The sequence below is a fragment of the Temnothorax longispinosus genome, chromosome 6, assembly GCF_030848805.1.
Source record: "Temnothorax longispinosus isolate EJ_2023e chromosome 6, Tlon_JGU_v1, whole genome shotgun sequence".
Taxonomy (NCBI): domain Eukaryota; kingdom Metazoa; phylum Arthropoda; class Insecta; order Hymenoptera; family Formicidae; genus Temnothorax; species Temnothorax longispinosus.
This window is the reverse complement of record NC_092363.1, coordinates 8,188,446-8,211,886: the sequence shown is the minus strand read 5'-3', so window position 1 is coordinate 8,211,886 and position 23,441 is coordinate 8,188,446. Positions and strand designations below refer to the sequence as shown.

Sequence of the window (23,441 nt, the reverse complement as noted above, 5' to 3'; positions counted from 1 at the left end):
AAAATTGCTCGTCACCTGTTGCGTTAACTGATAATATTTACATATCATACATACAGGTGCGTTGTGCGTTGTGCGTGGTGCGTGGTGCGTGTGTACAATACCGGTGTCGTCGATAATATTCCTTGAAAATTACCCTGAGGCATTTGTACAATATAGCAAACGTGGCTTCCTAAGAGCACAATTCGAAAGATGTTTCTCAATTTTTTATAAGCACAGCGCACAGCGGTAATTCGCGCACACGGGAATCGTTAAACTGACGCTTCTAAGGGATTTCTCAAATTGCATAAAGCATTGTTTATAGCAACATATCATTTAGTTATGCAGAAAGCATTTCCGTGAGATACATGCATACATGAGAATTAACTCTCTAATTGTATCTCGTGAGATTAATTTATTACGCACGCGGAAAGATACTTTTATGATTTCCTAACTATGTCCATAAACAGTTGAAACACTGAATATTATATGTAAACGTAAACGCGACATTTCTCTATATAATAGGATTATACTTCAGCTTTTAAAAATACAATAAGATTTCTCCCTCTCCCCCGCCACGACGTTCTTTATAAATATAAAAAAACCCATATTTTTTAAATAATAATTTTCTTTTTTCGAAAGCAGCTTCTCAAATCAATTCCGAACAGAAATATAGTATTAAAAGAAATGATGAATGGTTGCGAATAGAAAATTTATATAAATAATAAATAAAAAGATTAAATATCTCGATTTACAAGCATTCATTATCATATTCAACTAGATAAATTATTTTTTTATACGTATGTATAAAAATCTGACATACACATATAGGTATTATAGAATAAAAATTAAATATTGGAAAATCTAAAAACGTATGCGGTACGCACGTGTGTATATACCGCATGTGCATGTGCAGTGGTTAAAAGCCCGGATGCGGATCGCTCGCGTGCACCGTACGAGCAGCCGAGCGCGAGCGCGCGAGCGTACTCAATCAGCTTTGCATGTCACATATCGCATATCGCATATCGCGTATCTACGAGAGCACGGCCGCGACGCGACGCCGCGGCCGCGCCGCGCCGCGCCGTAAAGCGGGAGAGAAGCGACCGCACGAAGAAGCGTAAGCGCCGCCAAAGGTACACACTCTTCGTTACTTTCTAAATTCCCCCTCGCAGGCGGTATATATCCCCCGATGACTTTGCGTTTTGCAATCGTACGCACACGACGGGAATCACATCCGAGCGGATTTTTCGCGCGCCGCGTAAGCCTGGATGTTATATCACAAACCACGGAATCACCGCAGGAGATGGCGGTCAGTGTCGTGAGATACCTCGCTTTCCTTGTGTTCTGCGCCCTGCTACAGTACCGTAAGTACTGACAATGAGATTCGACAATCGACATGGCATCGGCCGCGTGCCGCATCTCCGCTCTCGGCTCTCGGCTCTCGATTTCTTCCTTCGACCTTCGACTACTTAAGCATTTCCTCCCGTAGAAACATTCGATTCGCGAGTGCGTGTGTTGTCGCCGCGTGGCTCGTGCGTGTTTGCCGGCGCGCGATCGAGGTATCGACGATCATCGTTCGATTTGCAAGGAACAGTAGATAAAACGTCTTAAAATCAAAGTTCCTTTTGCTCGCTTTCGCTACCCCTTATTCTTGCCTGCCTTGTATATTTCTACAAAATCAACGCATGTGGTAACTGGTAAGTCAAAGAAATAAATTTTTTATTTTAGTAGGACATCGTTTATCATATTGTCATATTAGTAAGGAATAAAATACTTTTTGTCCTTACTATGAATTCTTTTACGAAAGAATCTTGTCGCTGGTTCATCTATATCTATGCGTGCCTAAATGAATAATGCCTAATTTCTGTAGGAAAATGGGCATGTTTGATATTTAAATAATGTCTCTTTTTTTTCTTTGTATCTTTGACTTTAATATTATTAAAAAATTGAAAATAAATACAAGCATGGAAATATCTCCGCGAGTCAAATATTATATACATAAAGTGGCCCGCCGATCACATATATGTCAACACGCGATAAACTGTCACTTGAAAACAATAGATACCTTCTGGAAAGCGATAATCAATTAAAACATGACGAGTCTAATTAACAGGTGCAGACAATGCTAACGGGTGTAATAAAGAAAATCTTTTCTACATTTCTTCTAGATGCGAACTTTACGCGCTCTCATTCCTTTCGTGCTTATTTTTATCTCTTTATTTATATTCAAATATTTATATATATGTATATATATTATTAATTTTAATTTAATATTTATTAGTTTTTCAATGCCTGATATACACAATACATATATCTGGAAGATATTATCTTGACACTTTCTCTTGTAAAAGAGACGTCTTGCTCATAAGTTGTTAAAAAAAATTAAAAAAAAGTAATATCGGAGAGTTCCGCTTTTATAATCTAACTTTCATTCACGCAGTAATCTTTACTTTTATTGAACTACTTTACTCACTAATGCGATTACAATCTACAAACCGAGCAGAGTTCCTCGTTGAATTATCTTGCCACAAGGTGTGTTATCGTGTATATCAATTATATTTTGTTCCGTCATAATTACATGCGATACGAATCTGAGGCGTGTAATTTTTATCTCATAAATAATTACGTTGGCACACTGACATTGATGTTACTCGACTCGATGAGTTAGCATGTAAAAACAAAGGTTGCTAACCAAGGATGAAGAAAAGCGCGAGCGATACCTATTATACACGTCACCTTGCATCTCCAACATAATAATTTATTTATAGCATCGGCGATAAACTAACAAGAAACATCGACCTTCACCCAATTTCGCATAACGGTCCAATAACTTGTACTTTGTAGTGCACCACGAGACACGTAATCGTTACACGGCTGAACGACTAACTAACGGTTAACGGGGTTAACGTAAGAAAGAGAGAAGTAAAGCAAACGAATCGTTTACATTTTCAGACTATGCGACGGCTCAAAACAAAACTCTCAGGGACCTTTTTAACAGCACATCCTGCGCCAAGCCGCCTTACACTTGTCCGCATCCGCAGATAGAGTTTTATCTGTACACTAGGTACGTCCGCTCTATCGATTTCGCAACATTATTTTAATAATAACGTCAATTATTTTGCATCAACTAACGTTTCGCGTCAAGCATTTGCATTCCGAAAAGCGGATTGTTAAAAGGAAGCAATCTCAACGGTGCAACTTTCAATTTCAAGATCACGATCATTTTATCTTGTACTGAAAGCGACCTCCTTTCGAGGCTCACCTTTCTCCGGCATCTATAGTATCGTCTCGAATGCTCTCACTATCATCTATACTATATTTGCGTAGCGTAAAGGACGTAAGACGAAAAAAGTCACTCTCAAAGTATATATTTCCTGTCTATCGTAATTTTCAGAGAAACACAAAAAAATCCTTTGCTATTAGATGTCCGTGACTTTAATTCTCTTTGGAAATCCAAGTTTAACAAAACGCATCCGACCAAGATTATCATTCACGGCTTTGGCGGTGGACGAAACTTAGCACCTAGTACAGATTTACGAAATGGTAAGATTAACGGTCTCCTACATTTTTGTATATTTGAATTGTATGCTACATCTAAAATTCGTGAGTGTGTATATGTTATATAACAAAAAATTAATTTTATTTATTAATGATATCTATCAAAAAGATAATTTTATCGAACATTAAAGTTCAAACATTTTAGCTTCCAAAAAATAAATCAAAATTAAAAATCTGAATTTTACTTTTATACAAATATAAATTTGCATAGATTATTAAAATTGAGACTAAATAACGTGATACAAGTTGGATACAAGTTAAAAGGCAGAGATCGATAGGCTTAATTACATATTATAGATATAAAATTAGAGACGTTAAAGAGATTGCACTAGAGAATACGGTCTCATTCTCGTTCAGCCAAACTAGCCATATTTGGCTTAACCACGTTCAATTTCAGCGTATTTCACGCGAGGCGCGTACAATATTATAATCGTGGATTACGGTTCGTTGGTACGCGAGCCCTGTCTCTCGCAGATCTCATGGGGCCCGGACTTTTGCTCCAAATGCATCGCTCAGCTGGTGAATTACTTGAGAGATCATCCACGAGGCACGAGGGTGGAGAACATCCACGTGCTCGGATACAGCGTAGGTGCGCATATCGGTGGACTCATCGCAAATTACTTGCCCAATGACAAACTCGGGAGAATTACGGGTAATTGCTCGTATGCAGCCGATCACCGTCTCGCACGTTAACCGTCCAGACGTAACACGAGCTTTTTATCGTTATAGTTATAGACTATTATCTATTATATAATAATTTTTTAATATATTATATCGTTTACTCAACAAATGTTTTTGTGTTGTTTTATTTCTAAAACAATGCAAAGAGTGTGACATTAAGACAAAATCAAAAAGAAGAACATACTTATTAAATTACAAGATTCGAAATTATTTATCTTCTAGCAAGGTATTGAATACCTTTTACGATGTTACGTCTTGAGGGTTAATAATTCATCATAGAATCGGACATTAATCGCGAATAATTTGCGTTCCTCTGTTCGCGCACACAGGCCTCGATCCGACGATATTTTTCTACATGAACGGCAACCGCTCAATGGATTTAGACGAGACAGATGCCCATTTTGTGGATGTGATTCATACAGGCGCCGGCATTTTGGGGCAATGGGGGCCCAACGGCCACGCGGATTTCTACGTAAACGGTGGCTCGAGTCAGCCCGGGTGCGCCACTTCTTCTATACTCCGTAAGTAACGAGTGAGAATTGGTCGCAGGGGCAAGATGCAATGGCAAAATGCGATATTGCAGAGCTAAAGATATTTTGCTTTCATGTCATACCGTGCGCGTATATACATATAAGCGTTGATAAATTTCTTCTTTCGACGCGGTTTTTCCGGTAAACTGAAAATTTCCTTTGTAGAAACGCTCTCGTGCGATCACACAAAAGTGACGCCGTACTACATAGAATCAATCACGACAAAGAAGGGATTTTGGGCGGCCCCTTGCGCAAATCTATTCTCTTACCTGATCGGATGGTGCAACCCCAAGAGAGAAGAGTACATCCTGATGGGGGAGGATACACCTCATACGTAAGTGACTTCCATATATTAGAATTAAGAATATTAGAATAGGGATAGACGATAGAATGTTATTCCACCTACGAAATTGCGCATGTAACATGTTTTAAGTGATGCACTTCTCATTCTCATCAATCAATCTATGTAACCAATTTTAATTTTAAAATGAAAAAAATACCACGCGTTGAGATTATCTATCAAATATGTATAACGTTTAACTTTATCAAAGTCGAGAGAAATGTTGATGCGTGTATGTGAAAAATTAACAGAGCACGCGGCATCTTTTATCTGTCAACAAACGCACGCACACCGTACGCCCGAGGACTGCCCGCAAAAAGCCAGCGTCGGACAAGTCAGAGGCGATCGTCCTCCCGCCAGTATTAAGCTTATTGAAACAACTGATTAATATAATTATAGAATAACATGTATTTTCATGAATCAGTCGTTTTAAGCTATATATAAGTACATTACATCGCTAAAAGACTTTTGTTTTTATATCGTTATACCATTTACGACTTTGTACATTTTAATCATTAGATCTCGTCTATTTTCTTTCTCTTCCGCTTCTTTTTATAATTGATAGTTGTGACGAGCAGAAATTATATACATATGTCTCGTATCGTTCATTGACATCCGATCGACGGCCGATTAACTGGTACAGTTAAAGTCTCGCGTGCTCGACACGTAACACTTTCACTCCCGTTCTTACCGCAGGTTTTTTACATATTATTTATTTAAAGTCACATGTTTACAAGACGAGGTTTTCTCGATGTATTCAAACGGATCATTTTAATCACTCGATCATATTCTGATTCAATCCGATAAGTCACGAGTCACGTCATTGAACACCATAAAACGGGGTTGAATTGCATCAAATAGGATAATTTTGCGTAACAGATTTATTTCGAAAGAGACACGATTTTTTTTAGAATCTCTCTTATTAAAATTTATAATGTTATTGCATAACGCTGAAGTAATATGTTTCACAAAACATATGACTAATTTATTCGACGTCGTATAGTTCCAAAATCCTCTTTTACTCCTTCGGTATAAAGTTACTCTAGTAGTGCAATCTAATCGAATCTTTTACGATAGTTGTATAATGTATCATTATTAATATGTAATATGTAACATATAATTAATTTTTATAATCTGTAATATAATTAATTTAAATATATTATTCATAGGAACATAAAATTCTTTTTGTCTTGTGAACAGATCTTTGCAATACAAACATTGCTAGACCATATTTGTGTTTCATTTAGCCCTCTCTCAACCTCTATTCACCATTCTATTTCAACAAATTTCCTTATATAGGTACACTTGTAACAACATGAAGACTGTTTATGTTAACAACAATATTTATTACATAATAATTATTACGGTATAGTAATAACTTCTATAGATTTACAATGTACTGTCGCACTAAACCTTAAATAGTATGTATAATATGCAATGGAATGATTACAAGTTGATACATCTTCGTTTCAAGTCGAAGGCGATCCTCCGCGGCCTCGATTTTTCTTTTCTCTTTTTCTGAAGGTGGAATCATCGCGAGTTATATTATCGCATGTATATTCTCTAGAACTAGAGATATGATCTTTCTCCGATCACGATGCTCGCGACGTCAATCTCCGCACGTAAGTACAAGTCATACGAACATAAGCAAAGATGCATCCGGATTTTTTAAATATCATCACCGACCTCAATCTTGAGGTTCGTCGAGCATCGTCTCGAAGATTTCACATGAGCTAGAAACAAAGTACAAACATATATCGTACGATGAAAAACGCGATAATGTAAACCGTAAAAGTGGACAAATACTAATCTCTTTCGAAATTTAATCTCAGTGCAAGAATCTTTTTTTCACAGATAACAACATAATCGACACAATAATCGACTACAATGTAATGAAAATGTAATTAGTTGCTCGATAATATTGTACTTAAACATTAAAAGGAAACGATCGACGGTATCAAGTTATTGAGGAATAATCGATATTTTTATAAAGAAGAAGATCTCATGGGAAGATCGAAACATTATAAATAGCAAATCAAGATTTGATAAACGCATGCATTATACTCTTTTTTAAAACTTTTTTGCCTATTAAACTGACATTTTGACTGACTAACTGACTGGCAATAAAATCGTACAATGCTGCATTGCCCTTGACATTTTTTAGCTGACAGCAAGAGAAAGTAGTTTTATCAGTAAGGCTCATGATTTGTTACAAAACATATTAGATCACTGTCGAATCATCGTTTGACTATTTTTGCGTGTGGAACGAAAATAACAATCGTAAAAACACATCGATTTCAATAAACTCGCCAATCGCATCTCGAGGACGTTATATTCATTATCAGACTAAACTACAGTTTTACAAATGCTCTTTTCCGCTTTTATTTACATCCTTTTATTTTCGTGCGTGCTACGTGCTGTTGCCCGACAATCGGCATATATGTGCATGAACGGATTTAACACTAATGTATATCAATTATTTAAACGGTGATCCGTCTTTCTCTCTCTCTCTCTCTCTCTCCCCCTCCCTTTCGCTCATGATACACTCGAAACATTCGCAGGATCGCAATTATTTCCGCACAACGGAATTACCCTCGCGTTTCGTAATGATCTTCCCGTTGAAATCAACTCAAACGATCAATGATAGAAGTATTGATACCTCAGAATTGTTGATTTCGAACGATTGATATATTTTTTTCTTTTTTTAGGGGGATGTTTGTGGGATCTTTATCGATTATATGTATATTAGTTGCAATATATTTTTTCTGCTATTCTGATGGTCTCGTGCATATTCTTTCTTTTTCCTCTACGAATCTGCTCTAATGAATGGATCGATCGTGATTTCCTGACGAATCGCGTGTTTCGCCCAACATGATTTTAAGATCAGCACGATCTATGACTATCACACTACACAGTGCATGTTGTTTATCTCCTATTATTTCATCGCGTTACACTTTTTACCACCTCTAGTTAAATAAGTTACTCGTAAATGGTAAATGGTAATAATCGATATTAATGACGATGTCAATACAATGAGTGACATTGTTCATATAGGACGTACGTGGTTTTCCTTACATCAGATCCATTCCTTTCGGCTGCACTTTCTATTGCCCTTATTCTTTCTCTCTTGCGCTCTCTCTCTCTCTCTTAGCAACATATATATTTTTCTTTAAATATGAAAAAGCACAGCCGAAAAGAAGAGAGATCTATTTCTAGCTAAATTTTCAATTCGCGAGCAATGGCGTCGACGGGGTCGCTGTTTCGTTGACGCCGTCAATGGCGGAAATAGTTTCGTAAGCGAAGAAATTACTTTGAAAGTGACGAAAGGACATTAAACCGTTACATACTTACATAATAATAAACGCTCGGTACTTTCGATGTAAAATCGCAAACAAACCAACGTTCACACGCTCCGAAAGTTCTGATGCGAAATGGTAAGAAGTGCCCAGCTTCTCATGTGTCACATTTATGAAAATATAGATAAGCACTGTTTTTCCTTGAAAAATAAATAAACTAAAACAAATTAGAGTTAAATTGGACGAAAGCATTTAATTTATTTGAAATAAAATTTAGATAATATCTGGTTTTTAATTAAAGAATAATTTCAACAATTCTTTTTTAATTTTTTTGTCACTTTTCTATCTTAATATAACATTCTATTTTATTTTAATAACAAATTATTTTGCACTAATTAGTAAAATAAAACAGTATTGCAGTTACCTCTGATGGTCAACGCCATTCTCGCGATTTTTTTAACAATATATTGATCCATGAATTCCCGTAAAAGTGTTTGAAATACAATGTTGCTGCGTAATAATGGTGCTTCTTGCATATACTATACCGATACATTATCATTTACGATAATTGGTCCTGAATAAACGATAGAACGAAATCCGGTAACACACACGATATTGGTGTATCGCACGAATACGGGATTTACAATTGCATGGATCGCGATCTCGTGGTCGTATCGTACGAAGATCGACGACGAGTCGCGATTCGCGATCATAAGATGAAAACTCTGAGGAGCGAAAACTTCTTCCAAGGCCTGTGCGACACGTTCGACGAGAATAAAAGACGCCTTTACACCCCGTTAATTTAACACTCTAACCGCTTGACGATCAGATTTACGGTTTCCTAAATTTGCGTGATAAATGCTATGCATTGTCGTTTTCTGATGATCGGTCTTCTCCCATCGACCCAATTGTGGAGAAGACTTCTTATCTCCAGCGATCACTTCACGATTTGCAAAATGGAATTTTATTTATTTATCGTCATTCGACGAATGACAATATCAGCGCGAGTGTCTGTCTCATTCCGCACGTGTAATTTCAGCTTTTATCTTCTCGATCTTCCACTTCGAATGGACATCGGCCTAACGATAAGAATGCAAAATTTATATTGAATCGTCACAAATATATGCAGTTAATTGTAAAATATACTTTATATTTATTACATTAATTAAATTTTAAACTGTTAAGTAACAAAAAAGGGTAGCGAAGTTTCTAAAATAATTTACTAGAGTTGAAGATATATGTATGGCATTTAAAAAATTCCAAACCACGTAAACACAAAAATGTCAAAATCAATATCTTCAAATCTTAACGTTACGCTTTTGTCATTTTCCGGAAGTGGATAACGACGGTGGTAAATTTGGGTCTTCACTCAGTTTTGCGTTAAAAGAAGATATTATACGACGAATATTAAGGTCGATACATCAACGGATTAACTTCGTAACATCGGGAGACATAGGAAAAAAGAATGGCTTTAGCAGCGTATCCCTCCATCCATTCCCCGTCAAAAGAGAACTTCATTCTACGATAAATTACTTTAATCTTCATGTTGTAACGATAATAGATGTATAACGCGTAATTATAATCTTATATACACCAAGTAAACGCTACGATACAAAGCTAAAATCAATAGATATATCGCCAAATAGTTCATTCTCGCTGTCCTCGGTTATCATTAACATTATTGTGATTATTATTATTATTTATCGTTATTATTTTTCGATTATTATATATTATTAAGAGACGCGATGTGTGTGTGTATGTATGAGTGTGTAAAGCGTCCATAGTGTTGTACCTAGAATGACCACATCCTCTTATTATGCGCGGTCATTAATATTTACTTCATATAATCTTACTTTTCTTTATAAATAAGTTACAGTAAAATTTATATCTGTAAATATATTTTTAAAGAGAGAGAGAGCTTTTTATAAGGGACTTGAATAAAACATGATATAAACAAAGTATTAAAAGTTTTATACAAATTTAAGAAAAGAACATGTCCTTACAGTCTAGGATTTCTGATCATCCTAAGTATATCATCAACTGGACGCTATAGTATGCTCTTATATTATATCATACCACTAAAAATATCGCATATATAACTTCTCTCTTGGTTTTAAAAATTAAAACTAAAATTGCACCAATCATGTGTAATTTAAATGAAGCGACGAGAGAGAGATCAACCAATGAACTTATAATTTCTGAAAAAGTGATTATATTTACAAATAAATGCACAGTTCAAACTCGAGAGATCTTGCACCATGTACAGCCCTTTTTTCAAAATCAATTATTTCAACTAATCGCAAAAATTTGCATATAAAGTTTTTCACAACTTGCAAATTTATTTTGGAATCAAGCGAACTTTATTTTCATCGACAAAAGAATTGCATATAAAAAAAATTAGAATATTAAAAACTATTAGTATTTTGCTGTACTATATCAAACTCAACGCTTACTATTATATTTGTATATTCCTTTCCCGTTCTCTCTTTTTGTCTTTTATATCAATCGAGTCTTTTCACACAGAATCTCCTTGGAAGCATCCAATAATATTGGTATAAATTTTGTTTGCTATTTTAATTTGACGACACTGTTAACTAACGGATTATTTAACGTAAGTCTGCAATATGAATAGGCCCGTTTGCGATTTATGCGACTAAAAACGATAACTCACAGCAGATATAAGTCACGATATAATGTATATTACATATCCATATGTGTGTATGCGTATAATAGGTGACAACGATTAGAAAATTGCATAGTTACACGTAAAAAGCTAACGCGCGATTGTATCGCGTCGGGCGCGATATGCGATTTCTTCGGACAGCATGGTTTTCTTCGAATATGATCATTCATTGATTAAAGCGTACCGCGTTTATACATACATAAACCGAATAAGACTAGTAAAATGTTACAATCAACATGTTCTGTCAGACGAATAAAACTTCCCCAACAAACTATCTTATGCGTCTGCATTCAACATCTGATTGTGAGTCTATCAAAATCACACATCACACATGTACATTTTTGAAAATGTTTTATGGAACAAAATATAAATTATAATAGACGCAAATAAAATAATAACAGATAATATAACTTTTTTATATAACGCAATTTAATATATATAAAGTCATAATAAAGACAATATAACGGAATATAAATTATATATAGTTTCATATAATAAATTCATTAACTTTTTGTTCATATATATTACTTTACGCGTACTTCTTACTACGTGTAAAATATCGTCAAATTACAAAATCGTGTCTTTTTATTTAATTGTAGGAAGTCATTTCCGCGAGTAACTGGATCTAATTGTAAGTGCTTCGAATCAGTGTCTGATATACTTAAATCGAACGATAATTCTCCTGACGTGGTCACGTTATTTGTTTCATCTTAATCGTGAGTTCTCCGTACAAATGGTGCATAAACCAAGTGCCTAACTATAGTACACGAAGGTACATCGCAGATTAAAGCATTGCTCCGCGCGTTGCACGAAAATGCACCGCGCGCTGTTGCACACGAGGATCAATACGGAAATGTCCATCGTCTCTAAAGCGACGTTTATGCATGTGCTCCAAGCCGCGCTTTGACCTTTTGAGTGCACGGGAGAGTTCGGTGTACGACGCGATTTCGATTCTTTTCGAAGCAATCCAAAGTGAAACGATGAATTAATCGCGAGAAGAAATTATATGAACGACGGCGACGGGCCGCGTCAATGTTTCGTTAAAAGACTCGGTAAAAGAAAAATTAAGCAAAAATAGGCGCGAGAGACAAAAATACAAGACAATACGTAAATTACATATACATATGTACGTATATAAAATTATTTTTCTACAAAAGCCCAAAATGTCTCTAAAAATGGAAAAAAAACAATTTTATATTGATTTAATTATAGCTTATTACGAGTTATAATTTTGCCTTTGCGAATAGTGCTTGAAATAGTACCTGAAATTTTTCAACTTTGTAATTTTGCCTTTTTTTTTACCTTTTTATTGAGCCCTTCAATTTGCAGATTGTAATCCACATTTCGAGATTTTTTGCGAATCCGGATGATACATAACCATTCATTATTATCATTTCGCATATAGACAACACAACTGTGAACGTTCTCACTATCGTCGCTATATATGTTTCTTCCCTCGGAAGAAGATTATGCCGCTATTTTTACGGACGACACAACTATATATATATCATATATATACTTCTTCATAACGTGAACGATGTCTGTCTTTAGAAAGTATATTACGGAAACTTGTGACACCAAACGAACGAATCAAGATGGAAGCCTATCTAAGAGATAACATGATGTAAATATTTCCTTGAAGCATCGATATTTTTTTGCAAATCTCAAATGTTTTCCTTGCTCGATTGCTATCTCAAAAAGGACGCGTTACTTGAAATCATTTAAAGTTACATCTACAGAGAGAAGTATATTAGATATATATGTATATATACAAGACACTACACTCTCCATGTGGGAACATATTATTTTAATGTTAAATCCTTCATATGGTTGGTATTTTTATCGTTTATCATAGATTATTAATATCTATTAAATATGGATTTGTTTTATCTTTCCCTATAGATTTTTCTTTCTTTTCCTCCCCTCTCGTTTCTCTACACCCCTCTCAATCTCTTTTATACTCTTCTCCGTTCCCTTTTCTCTCGATCAATTATCCTGTAAAGAGAGGATCAGGCTTTCAAAGAATTTTTATCATAAAACTTTTTAGAGTCGAGTAGGCAAGACAAGACAAGACAAGATAAGAAGGAAGTCGCGTTAATTATGAAAAGTATCTCGGAATCTTAATAACTTCGCATCTTAAATTTAATTTCGGAATCTATTTATTTGTTATAAAATCTTAAAGTAAAATCATCTTGGATTATTCAGAAAATTTGTTTTTAGAAGTGAAATTGTATTGAAACATTTCTTATGTATAATTAGCTCCATTAATACTGACCGTATATATCTTAATTGGAAAGTCAACGTTCTTAATCTTTCTTATCTCCATCTTCAGGGTCCTTTAGCGTGTGCCATTGAGCGATCGGGCGCCTGGGGGATGCCAACATGTCGGACCAATGTCTCAATTCCGTTCCACTCGCGTTGTATCCCAAGACTACCTTCCCGATCGGTTCTGATGTGCCAATGCGATCGTAATCTACTACGGTGACGACGAGTTGCACTTTCTGACAGATCACAAAGAATATTGCGATTATTAAAATGTTAAGAGCATAACTTATTATTATTATTGTTGTTATTGTTATTGTTATTGTTATTATATGTAAAATTAAATAATGTCGTCAATTTTAAACTGTTACTGCACACCCTTCAACTATTACAAAAATAACACTAACATAATGCTAAAGTAATTTTCTTACATTATAATAAGTAAATAAAATTTTATATATATGTATCAGTTGTTAACTTACATAATTAGTTGTTATTTAATTATTGAAATTTTAATAATTGAATGATAATAAAACATATTTTTTTACCTGTATCTGTTCGAAGGGCACCTCGAAAGTGAATGATTCGTTGTAATACGGATTAAGGGTGCACTTCTTGATCGATGTTTTCTTCTTCTTCAATCTCTTTCCATTCTGCATCAACGCGATCTTGACATAAGGATCTGAGAGGCCACCGACATCCATCTTCTTCAGATTCTTAGCTTCCAGAATAACTACCGTAAGCTTTCCGGCCGTCGGTACGTATCTCAACGAAAAGCATATGTCACCCAGTTTATTATCCTATAAACAACAAAAATTCCTGTTTAATGTATTTTTAATGTGCAATATATCCATTTTGTAATTGCTAATTATTGCTATAGCTAGGAATTTCTTTTATTTTAGCAAAAAAAAAATTAATTCATCAATACACAAACACACACACATAGTATCCTATTTTTATATGTGTGTCACATATATTGCACTATATTTATATGAATATTGTCTTATACAATTAGTCATTCGATTGACTCACCTGTCCACCTTCACCTTCGACACTCTGTAGTTCCCTCCATTCCTCAATCGTTTGCGCTAGATCTATTTGACAGAGTGGCACCTTTACTTCACCGATCTGATCGTGTTTCGAAAATCTATCAAAGTCGAAGATGGCGAAGACCAGAGTTTTATTCATAGCATCGGCATAAGGAACACTCTGTACAAATATGTTAATAAAGGTATTAAAAACAAATTATTATATATAACAATTTTCACATTTAAATTAGAGATACGAATAAATTAAAAGAATTTGAAATGTTTTCTAAAGATTGTATTCCATGTTAAAATTATATACGTATAGCATAAAACTATAAATATATATGTAAAATTAATTAGATCTATTAAGTATATTGAGTATATCAAGTATATTAGATTCGAAACATTGCAATTCTTAACTGACCTTAAACGTAAAAGTTTCGTTGAAGACTGGATTCAACGTTTTTCTGTGAACTTTTGTCTCGAATTTTTTCTTTTTATCCGGTAATAAATACACTTTTACATATGGATCTGACGTGCCACCCATATCCAATGCCGGCAGTTCTTCCGCTTGTATTACTGTTACGGCGAGACTGTTCGAATTAAAGTCGTATTCAAGCTGAAATCAATTAATTTTAATAAATTTTAACTTGAGCAGATGGCTCACTTATTTCATTTTCTACGTAGCAAGCATGGATGAAAGATACCTCGGATACGTTAATTTAAGACAATTAAGAAGCAGTTTGTACCTTATACTGTAGTTTTCCAAGCTTAACTTCGCTTTGCTTACTCTCAGCTTCGTCCGGTTCTTCGGCATTGTCCGTCAATTCTTCCATATCCGGCTGGACCTTCGCATATCGAAGTGGATTCCACGAGTGTAGAGGGTGTTTCTAATATCTACATCAAGTCACGGCACACTGAATACATACCTTGTCCTTGTACGTGCTCCCCAAAAGTTGCACGGACTTTAGGTCCACCGCGCCCTTTAATCCCTTCTTGCCATCTTTGGAGCGTCGTTTGCGACAACATCTTCGTATACAGCAAAAGCAGATTCCGAGAACAATTATGCCTACTCCTATATAGGAATAAAATATAAAAATATATACACATTGTAATCAACATTCAGCATTTTTACGTACACATAATTGTAGGTATGTTATAATATTATGTTATATGTATATAGATTAATTCGTTTGAAAATACAAAACACACTTTATTTACTCGAGTATATTACAAATACACAAGATTAAATGTCCCTTCGTGTCATTTCATTTGTCTTTTCTTTAGAATACAGTTAGTGATTAAATTACAAATAAATTATTTTAGTTGTTATTTAACGTTACATATTTAACAAAATAAGCTTTATTCCGTCTATATCCATATAAATAAACTGTATAATAAACATTGATTGTTGTTGATTGATTGCAATTAAAAGTCGCGTTTTCGAAAAAAGACGTATGCTTTATTACCTATTAAAATAGCAACAAGACCCCATGACGGTATTCCTGTTTTTGCTACGAATTTTTCTTCGAGGTCCTGAAAATCCTTTCCGAAAGTGGTCTTTTCTGTGGCTTTTATATTCGTTTCCATTGCTAGAAACAAATAACAAGCTTAAACTAATACTTGGTGGAAAAAAGTTACAAACATTAAGAAGATATTACACAATACGTGTGTCTGCATTCAAAATCTAGCAGCCAAGCATCTAACGTGCTAACAATTAAACTTTAAATTTGCGACGTGGTAAAACTTGGGGCTAAAATTTACTGATCATTATTCTTAAAAAAGAAAACGGAGTAAAAGATTACGGTAATACTCACGTTTATCGGAAGCACCCCCTATATCGGCTGCGTCAAGAATGGCTGCATCCCGCGGCGTGGTTGCATTAATGTTCGGTTCCGTTTCTTCACGCTGTTTAGCGTCATTTATGTCTCTTTTGACGAACATTTTCTGCATGAAAAAGACATTACTATAAATCCATATACTCTGCAAGGCAGGCTTATTTTGTTCTACGTTTTACACAGTAAATATTCAGGCGATTCTTTTTGCAATAACAATTCCACCATCTCAATAATTTAATAATATTGAAGCAAGTTGAGATTTTGAGATAATTCAATCTTATCTGTCCCAGATAAGTTAGACAGATTGAGTTAATGAGCGATATGAAGATCTAATGAAGCACCAACGATGCATGGAGCATGACACGCGAACAACCAACAGCGGACGCTGCTCGAGATTTCGTAATCTACTACGAGAGCATTTCCGCGCACGGTAGTCGAAGCCGCATGCGTATCTGAAAAACTTGGCTTTGAACACGACGAGTGTTTAAGAGTGTTGAGGAGAATATAGCGCTATATATTTGTGCGCGACACGCGTCACACAGACGCCTGCACTATACTTTCCATTTATCGCATGGAAAGTAAAAAATAGCATTGCGGTGTAAACAGTAGCCATTCATAAAGGGTAACCGCAGCCTTTTACAATAACGTCTTAACACGACGAGACTTTTTCAAAGAGGAAATTATTTAAACAGAGCGAAACAGAGTGAAACCTTATGTGATTCTTTTTTACTCGGGGGAGTTTCTCTTGACGTATCACGCCTTAAATGCTTCTGAATTCTGACAAAGCCACGACAACGACCGGACAGAACATCTGACAATGAGAGGCGCTTAAGCGCCTCGTCTCGTCGCGTCGTCTCTCGTCGACGTGCGTCGACAGAAAAACAATGTCTCTACGAAAAGGTTGCCGAGAGAGCCAGAGAGGGCTGAAAGGAGACAAACGTATTATAAAAGCGATGCATTACCGCGCGCATATGGCGATGTATTATCGAGCAGCGCGTGGGAGTTCGTCCGCACCAATCCATAACTGAACGACGAGCGAAAGAAATAAAGGGAGATGAAATAGGAAGTTACGATGAGAGGGAGAAAATTCCAAGATTTCGTATAAAGAGTCACAAGTTAAAAAGTAAAGGAAACGAAACTGAAGGGAAACTCGAATCAGATTGTCAGAGTAAAATATAAAGTAAAATAGGTACACGTATCTCAAGTCTTACAAAATATTAACTTTTCGATTACTTAATTTTTTTACACGCCGAATCATGGGAAAATTAATTTATGCGAAGAAAAATATTGCTCTGCATTTATTAAATATCATTAAGCCATTTAACTTTTTTCCGTATCATTTTTTCTTCAAGATATAAATATATATTGTATGAATCGCGTCTACGTAGCTTTTTCTTAAGAGGTTTTTCTTCTTATTCAAATTAAAAGAGACGACGTATTTATTTTTTTGTTTATCAACTTTTCTTTACGGAAAATTCTACAAAAGATTAATATTTGATTAAATGTTTTTTTATAATATTTTTATTAGTGAAAGAAACCGTCATTGGATTATAATTATTTTAAGGGACATTAAAATTTTGTATTATAAATTTACGCTCAATTATCAATCCTTTTTAATCGTTCCTTTATTTACTATCTCGGAAAATTTTATTTACATTTCATAAGACTGCATAAATTATGCAGACATATAGAAGACATATATTATGCAGAATTTAAATTATCGCACAAAACGTCGCACTATCGTTTTTTGCCAGGTGAAAAAATGCTTTGTAACGGTATTAAAAATTATTTCAAGCGTGAAGAATTAATTTATTGCATGCTCGCGCCCAAAACCTGTAAAAAGTATAAAATACTTCCGCCATTTATTTCGTAGTTAAAATCCATTCAACCAAATATCAATTTTACTATCCCTGGAAAAATTTATTATCATCAATAACGTGTCTTTCGCTTTGCATCTAGAAAGTATTTTTTCCCTCTCTTTTTTTAGTACAAAGAAACTCTTTTAAATAGTGAGTTTCGACAGCTTTCTCCAATATAACCTGCCCTTTGATAAAAAAAAGTGAGAAAAATAATAATCAAAAATTCTTTCGTACCCCGTTTATAAATTCGAATCAGCCTATCGTCAGGTACGATTAAAATCTATTCAAATTTCATGTGATTAGGCTACATTACGTGAACGTTCTGAACATGCCTAAACGACTCGATCCGTAGATGCGCGCGTGTGCGTAATCGAGCGCATTTAAAGAGCAAATCAATACAACTTGGTACTGATAAATAGACAGCTGGCTGAGTGATATCGTTCGCAACGATCGCTCACAATGATGGCCCTAATAAAATTAAAGTCCGACAAAGTAACACATATTGAAAACCAATATGATGCATGAAGACATATTATATTAGTATAATATGTAAAGTTATATTGTATATATATTTCTCACGTATATACAGAATGATATTTCATTTCGAGATATTATATTTTGTCATTGATAAAATCAATAATAAAAGTAAAAAGATATAACAAGTTTTACTCGCGTTGCAATAAGGGATAAGGTATGGCAACTTTTTTCTTCTATACGACGTAATAAGAGTTTGGAAAGTTTATATCGATTCATTTAATGTCACGCACATACCTTCCCGAAATAACCGATTCGATTGAGGGTAAACTCTTACGCGATACACTTTCTCCTTTTGCATCTCTTCACGTGCCAACGTCAACAGATGTTTTCCGTAAGTTACTGAAATGACACTTGTCAATGACACTTGGCTCGACAGGCGTTTAAAACGTTGGAAAAATACAAACATATATTAAAACGGTAAAATGTCATCTCTCAAACTACCGCGAGTAGCGAGTATACATGCACATGTATAATATAAGTGCACGTTACAATCATAATGAAAATGTCAATGACGTCTAAAGTGCCGTACTTGAGCACTTTCGAATTATATGATAGAAATTTAAAGAAGAGAGGATAACGTTCATGAACTAAATATTTTTTCCAAGGTGTACAACTGACACGAAGTGAGCACTAATTGAGAATGCTTAGATGCTCTCTTTGCAACATTCAACATGTTATAAACGTAATTAAATATATAATAATATATTTCTTATTTTTTATAACATTTTTATTTTTATTGCCAGAAAATCGTTGCGTCGTTTTTTGCGAAATACTTGTATAAAAATTTTATAAATAACTAAGAAACAACGATAAATGTGTCGCGAATACGTCATTTTCCTCCCGGTTTATGATATATTACGTATATTAATATCTAAAAAAAGGTAATATTATTAATAACATTATATAAGCTACTTGGAATAAAAAGCAAGCGCAGCATATACAGCAAGAGAAATACATAATATCTTGAAAAAGGGGTCGAATAAAAAGCGAATATTGACTTCCACGTGCTTCTCCTAGGAGGGGGATCAACATCAGATTTCGGAGATATCAAAAATGTGTAATAAAAGAACGGAATGCTAAGAGTATCTTTTCTCATCGAACGTACGGTCATTCAAATATACATAAGTTGGTCCACATCTTTCTCAAAGATACGTTCACTACAATCGTTCTTCAAGTATCCAACGTGCTTTTTATAAATGAGTATAAGCAAAAATGTTATAAGTTACGTAAGAGGGAGGGAAAAAACGAACGTTCCACCTCTAACATGAAGAATAATATAGCGCTAATACATTCCGATTTTTTTAAATCTGCACTGATCAATCTATCAAAATACGTGTACAGATCTCTGCAGCGCGGACTTTTCAAAAAGCATTCAAAAAGCTCATTTATTCATGTCCTCTACGTTACCCGCATTCTGAGTTTTTAAAAATCATGATTCGCGCACAGTCTTAAGAGAGAAAACTATGTGTGTGTGTGTGTGTGTGTGTGATATTTAATATAAAACTAAAACGACATGTAAATGTCGAAGTTTCGATGCTCAATAGTGCTTTCTGCGAGTATTGCGAACAATATTATTATGGATCAGAATATTTCATGATATATTATAATAGGTGGCAAAAGCACAGTTTCTTTTTATATGTATACATTTTAACCTTGAAATACACTAAAATAAATTTATAGCGTACACTGTAACGTTTTAGACATTTCAACATTCTTATTTCTTGCCACAGACGTTCGCAGATATATTTATTTTTCACCGTATCACATTCTTATTGGCTGCACGCTATTATTACAAACATTAACAATACGTAATACGTGAGGTAAAGATTTCTAAATTTTTAAATCTAAATACGTTCGAGTGTTCTACTATATTAAAATAACGTCCTCCATCTGCACGTTATTACCACATTTACTGCAACCTTCGTATATCTTTTTTCTCCAGATTAAGAGAGTTTACGACGATTCATACGTTGCTGTAATTTATCTACGTCATCGTACGTTGTTTAATCCTTGGATCGTTACATATGGAAACGCATATCCTGCGACTAATAAGGAAGAAAGCCGCGGAATCCAAGAGAACGACGACGTGAAAGAGAGGAAGGGACCTATATAGATTGATCAGCGAGTCGGATTCCTGAAAGGGGCAGAGGCAGGGACAGGAAACGATTATTTCACCTTGGCGAAGATATTTATCCTCCCCTGGAATTTACTGCTGAAATCAGTATGATCCTCGACGTAGAATCTCGTTGAATGAAAAATAAACCATGCACGTGACGATGGTAACGATTAAAGACATCGATTTACACGCGAGTTTGCCGAGCCGACCAGGGCCGCGGGGGTGGTTACCGCGTATATCCGCGCGAAGGGTACGCGCGTTCTACGTTTACATCCGCCATGAGGGATTTATCCCGGTAAGATGGCCAAACGCGGAAAGAAAAGTTTCGTTGATCCGGAATGGTACTCACGACACGGAAGCTGTCGTCGGCTCTACACACACCCTCTCTCCCTCTTTATCACTCTCTTCTCTCCTCGAGCTGCTTCCTCCCCTGGGCGTTACTCGGCGGCGGCGGCGACGGCGGCGACGGCGACGGAGGCCTCGACTCGGCCTGTAACTATTTGCGGACTCGCGCGTATCGCGTATATCGAACAACACGGATACGTTTACGGATTTTGCAATTTTGCGGGCCGGATTTATATCTCTCGTGCTCTCGATCGTATTACAGACGCATCGCGCTGCGTCGTCCGCGCGACGATGGCCGACAAACGAAAGATCGAAAGGGCGAAAATCCTTATCTGCCGTGCACCACGACGGTCTCTCGTCGACGACGACGACGACGACGACGACGATGACCACGATGACGACGACGACAGTAGGGACGAAGAGTCGAGTGCGCCTGACCGGTACTGGCGAATGCGAGTATGGCCGCCGACGTAAATCGATAAAACACGTTACGTTTTCCGGCGCCGCGGCCGCGGCGTTTCGACGCGCCGCTCGGAGCCGACGCTCTGCGTCGTACCCTCGTTACCCCTCGCCCGCACCCCTGAACCTGGCTTCCAACTTCCAACCCTTGACGACGACGACGACGACGACGACGACGACGACGATGGTAACAAGGGGCGAGCACCGACGACGTCATCAGCACGCGCGGGCGTTTGACGTGAAGCAGCTTTCTTTTTTTCTTCTTAAATATTATCGCTCGTCCGACGATGACGATGATACTTGTCGGTTAGTGACGTCAGTCTACCGACGATTTTTTAATCAAAGATTAGTTTCGTAGTTTCTTATATTGATACGACAATGTATTAGAAAAGGGCAAAGAGCATCCGAATGTCCACGAGAGATTGAGACCAATATGGCAATATAAGTACTGATTATCCTTATTTTGGACGGTTCTTCACCTGAGCGTGTAGTTACGACACAATTTCCAGTATAGAGCTATTTATTTTTAATTGTAATTTAATTGGCTGTTCCGAGGGTCATGCTTGACTCTGTCATCTCTTTTGAATTTTCTATAAGATTCAAATCGTATACGGCATATGGCATACGGGAACGTAATATTATATCGTATATGAAACAGCTCGGTCTCCTTTTTTAATGAGAAGGGTGGAGGGTATAGGGTGTACCGAGTTTGTTGCCAAAACAGAAAGAATAAGCGTAGTCAGAGTCACGCTTCCATAAAACATGCGAGACGAGATGCGTCCCGATGCGATGGAGCGCATGCCCAAATCGATTTATCATAACAGAAATCTTTCGGTATATTTACCATATATCTTTATAAAGAAATTCTCAAGCCCCAAATAATCCTTCCATATATTTTCGACGCTAAGAATAGTAATGCAAAAGAAAAGAGCTTGAAGAAAATACGTGCGGAACGTGTAGAGCTCAAACAGCTTAATGCTATCTACAATGATCTACAATCTCGTTAACTATTTCTGCAGCATAGCTGCCTGGATCTAGTGACCCACCTTTCACGTTTACGAAACAAAGAAATATACGTAATACAACATTATTTTATAATATTTTTCTCTTCTTATCAAGGCAAACGTACGCTTAATTTAAACAGACTAGCTCATACAAAACACACATGAAACGTTAATATTCATAAATGTGTATATATCTTACGTGTATTTCAATACGTCTGAGATGCGGTGAAAAGATGCGTTCTATTGCTCAAAATCCATTATTCTTACCCGAAAGAGAACGCCATTTTGTCGTTAAAAATGTATCATACATCGTATCAATTAAATTCTCGAAATAGCACGTTTGACAACGATACGCAGAGTTATCGACCGCAAGCAAACGCGAATATAATCTAGAACTCGCGAACGAAGAGGCGACGATTCTTTCCGAGAGATGAGACATTCTGATTGGAGAGAATAAATCGCGTCGTAACATTATTCCATTCTCTTTCTGAAATACACACACACACACATACACACACAACTAGCCAGACATACTGCTATATATAAAGTTTCGTAACATCTATATGTAAGCCTCTTCGCCTGAAATAGCAACGAGTTGAAGAGTACCATATGTTATATATATTTGCCTATAGACAGATCAAAAATTCGCACACGTAGCTCACGTAAAGTCATCATAAAAAATATGTCAATGACACGCGGCGTGTTAACTCTGCGATCTTATTCTACATTAATTATAAATATTCGTATTTTATATCCAGAGACCTCCTCCATTTTGAAATGTTAAATAATAGCACAAACTTTCTTGCCACGTATACTCTTCTATAATTTATCGATTTTCGTGACGTCCTCAAGAGACGTGTATTTTAATTACTTGTACCATTAACCAATCAATAATTATACAAATATATAATCTTCCTTTTCAAAGCAAT

At 35.9% G+C, this 23,441-nt stretch overlaps 2 protein-coding genes across 6 annotated transcripts; one reads left to right on the top strand and one right to left on the bottom strand.

The window, feature by feature from the left end:
- The first annotated feature begins 101 nt into the window (after window positions 1–101).
- LOC139815322 (pancreatic lipase-related protein 2) lies at window positions 102–6,399 on the top strand. Its single transcript, XM_071782166.1, has 7 exons — window positions 102–1,340; window positions 2,929–3,040; window positions 3,371–3,519; window positions 3,932–4,186; window positions 4,545–4,736; window positions 4,911–5,079; window positions 5,337–6,399. The coding sequence occupies exons 1-7, from the start codon at window positions 1,166–1,168 to the stop codon at window positions 5,449–5,451; spliced, it is 1,167 nt and encodes a 388-aa protein (XP_071638267.1). The 5' UTR covers window positions 102–1,165; the 3' UTR covers window positions 5,452–6,399.
- On the bottom strand, window positions 6,333–21,495 carry Syt1 (synaptotagmin 1). 5 transcript variants are annotated; one of them, XM_071782163.1, is made up of 10 exons: window positions 21,054–21,495; window positions 16,172–16,301; window positions 15,824–15,946; window positions 15,284–15,429; window positions 15,104–15,202; window positions 14,779–14,973; window positions 14,359–14,535; window positions 13,875–14,126; window positions 13,340–13,565; window positions 6,333–9,460 (listed from the first exon to the last, which is right to left on the bottom strand). In XM_071782163.1, the coding sequence occupies exons 2-9, from the start codon at window positions 16,296–16,298 to the stop codon at window positions 13,371–13,373; spliced, it is 1,314 nt and encodes a 437-aa protein (XP_071638264.1). In that variant the 5' UTR covers window positions 16,299–16,301; window positions 21,054–21,495; the 3' UTR covers window positions 6,333–9,460; window positions 13,340–13,370. The 5 variants fall into 5 exon arrangements, with proteins under 5 accessions (XP_071638264.1, XP_071638265.1, XP_071638262.1 ...); XM_071782164.1 differs by having other exon boundaries at window positions 6,333–13,059; window positions 15,104–15,196; XM_071782161.1 differs by having other exon boundaries at window positions 6,333–13,059; window positions 16,172–16,303; window positions 21,107–21,495.
- Between the last annotated feature and the right edge of the window lie 1,946 nt (window positions 21,496–23,441).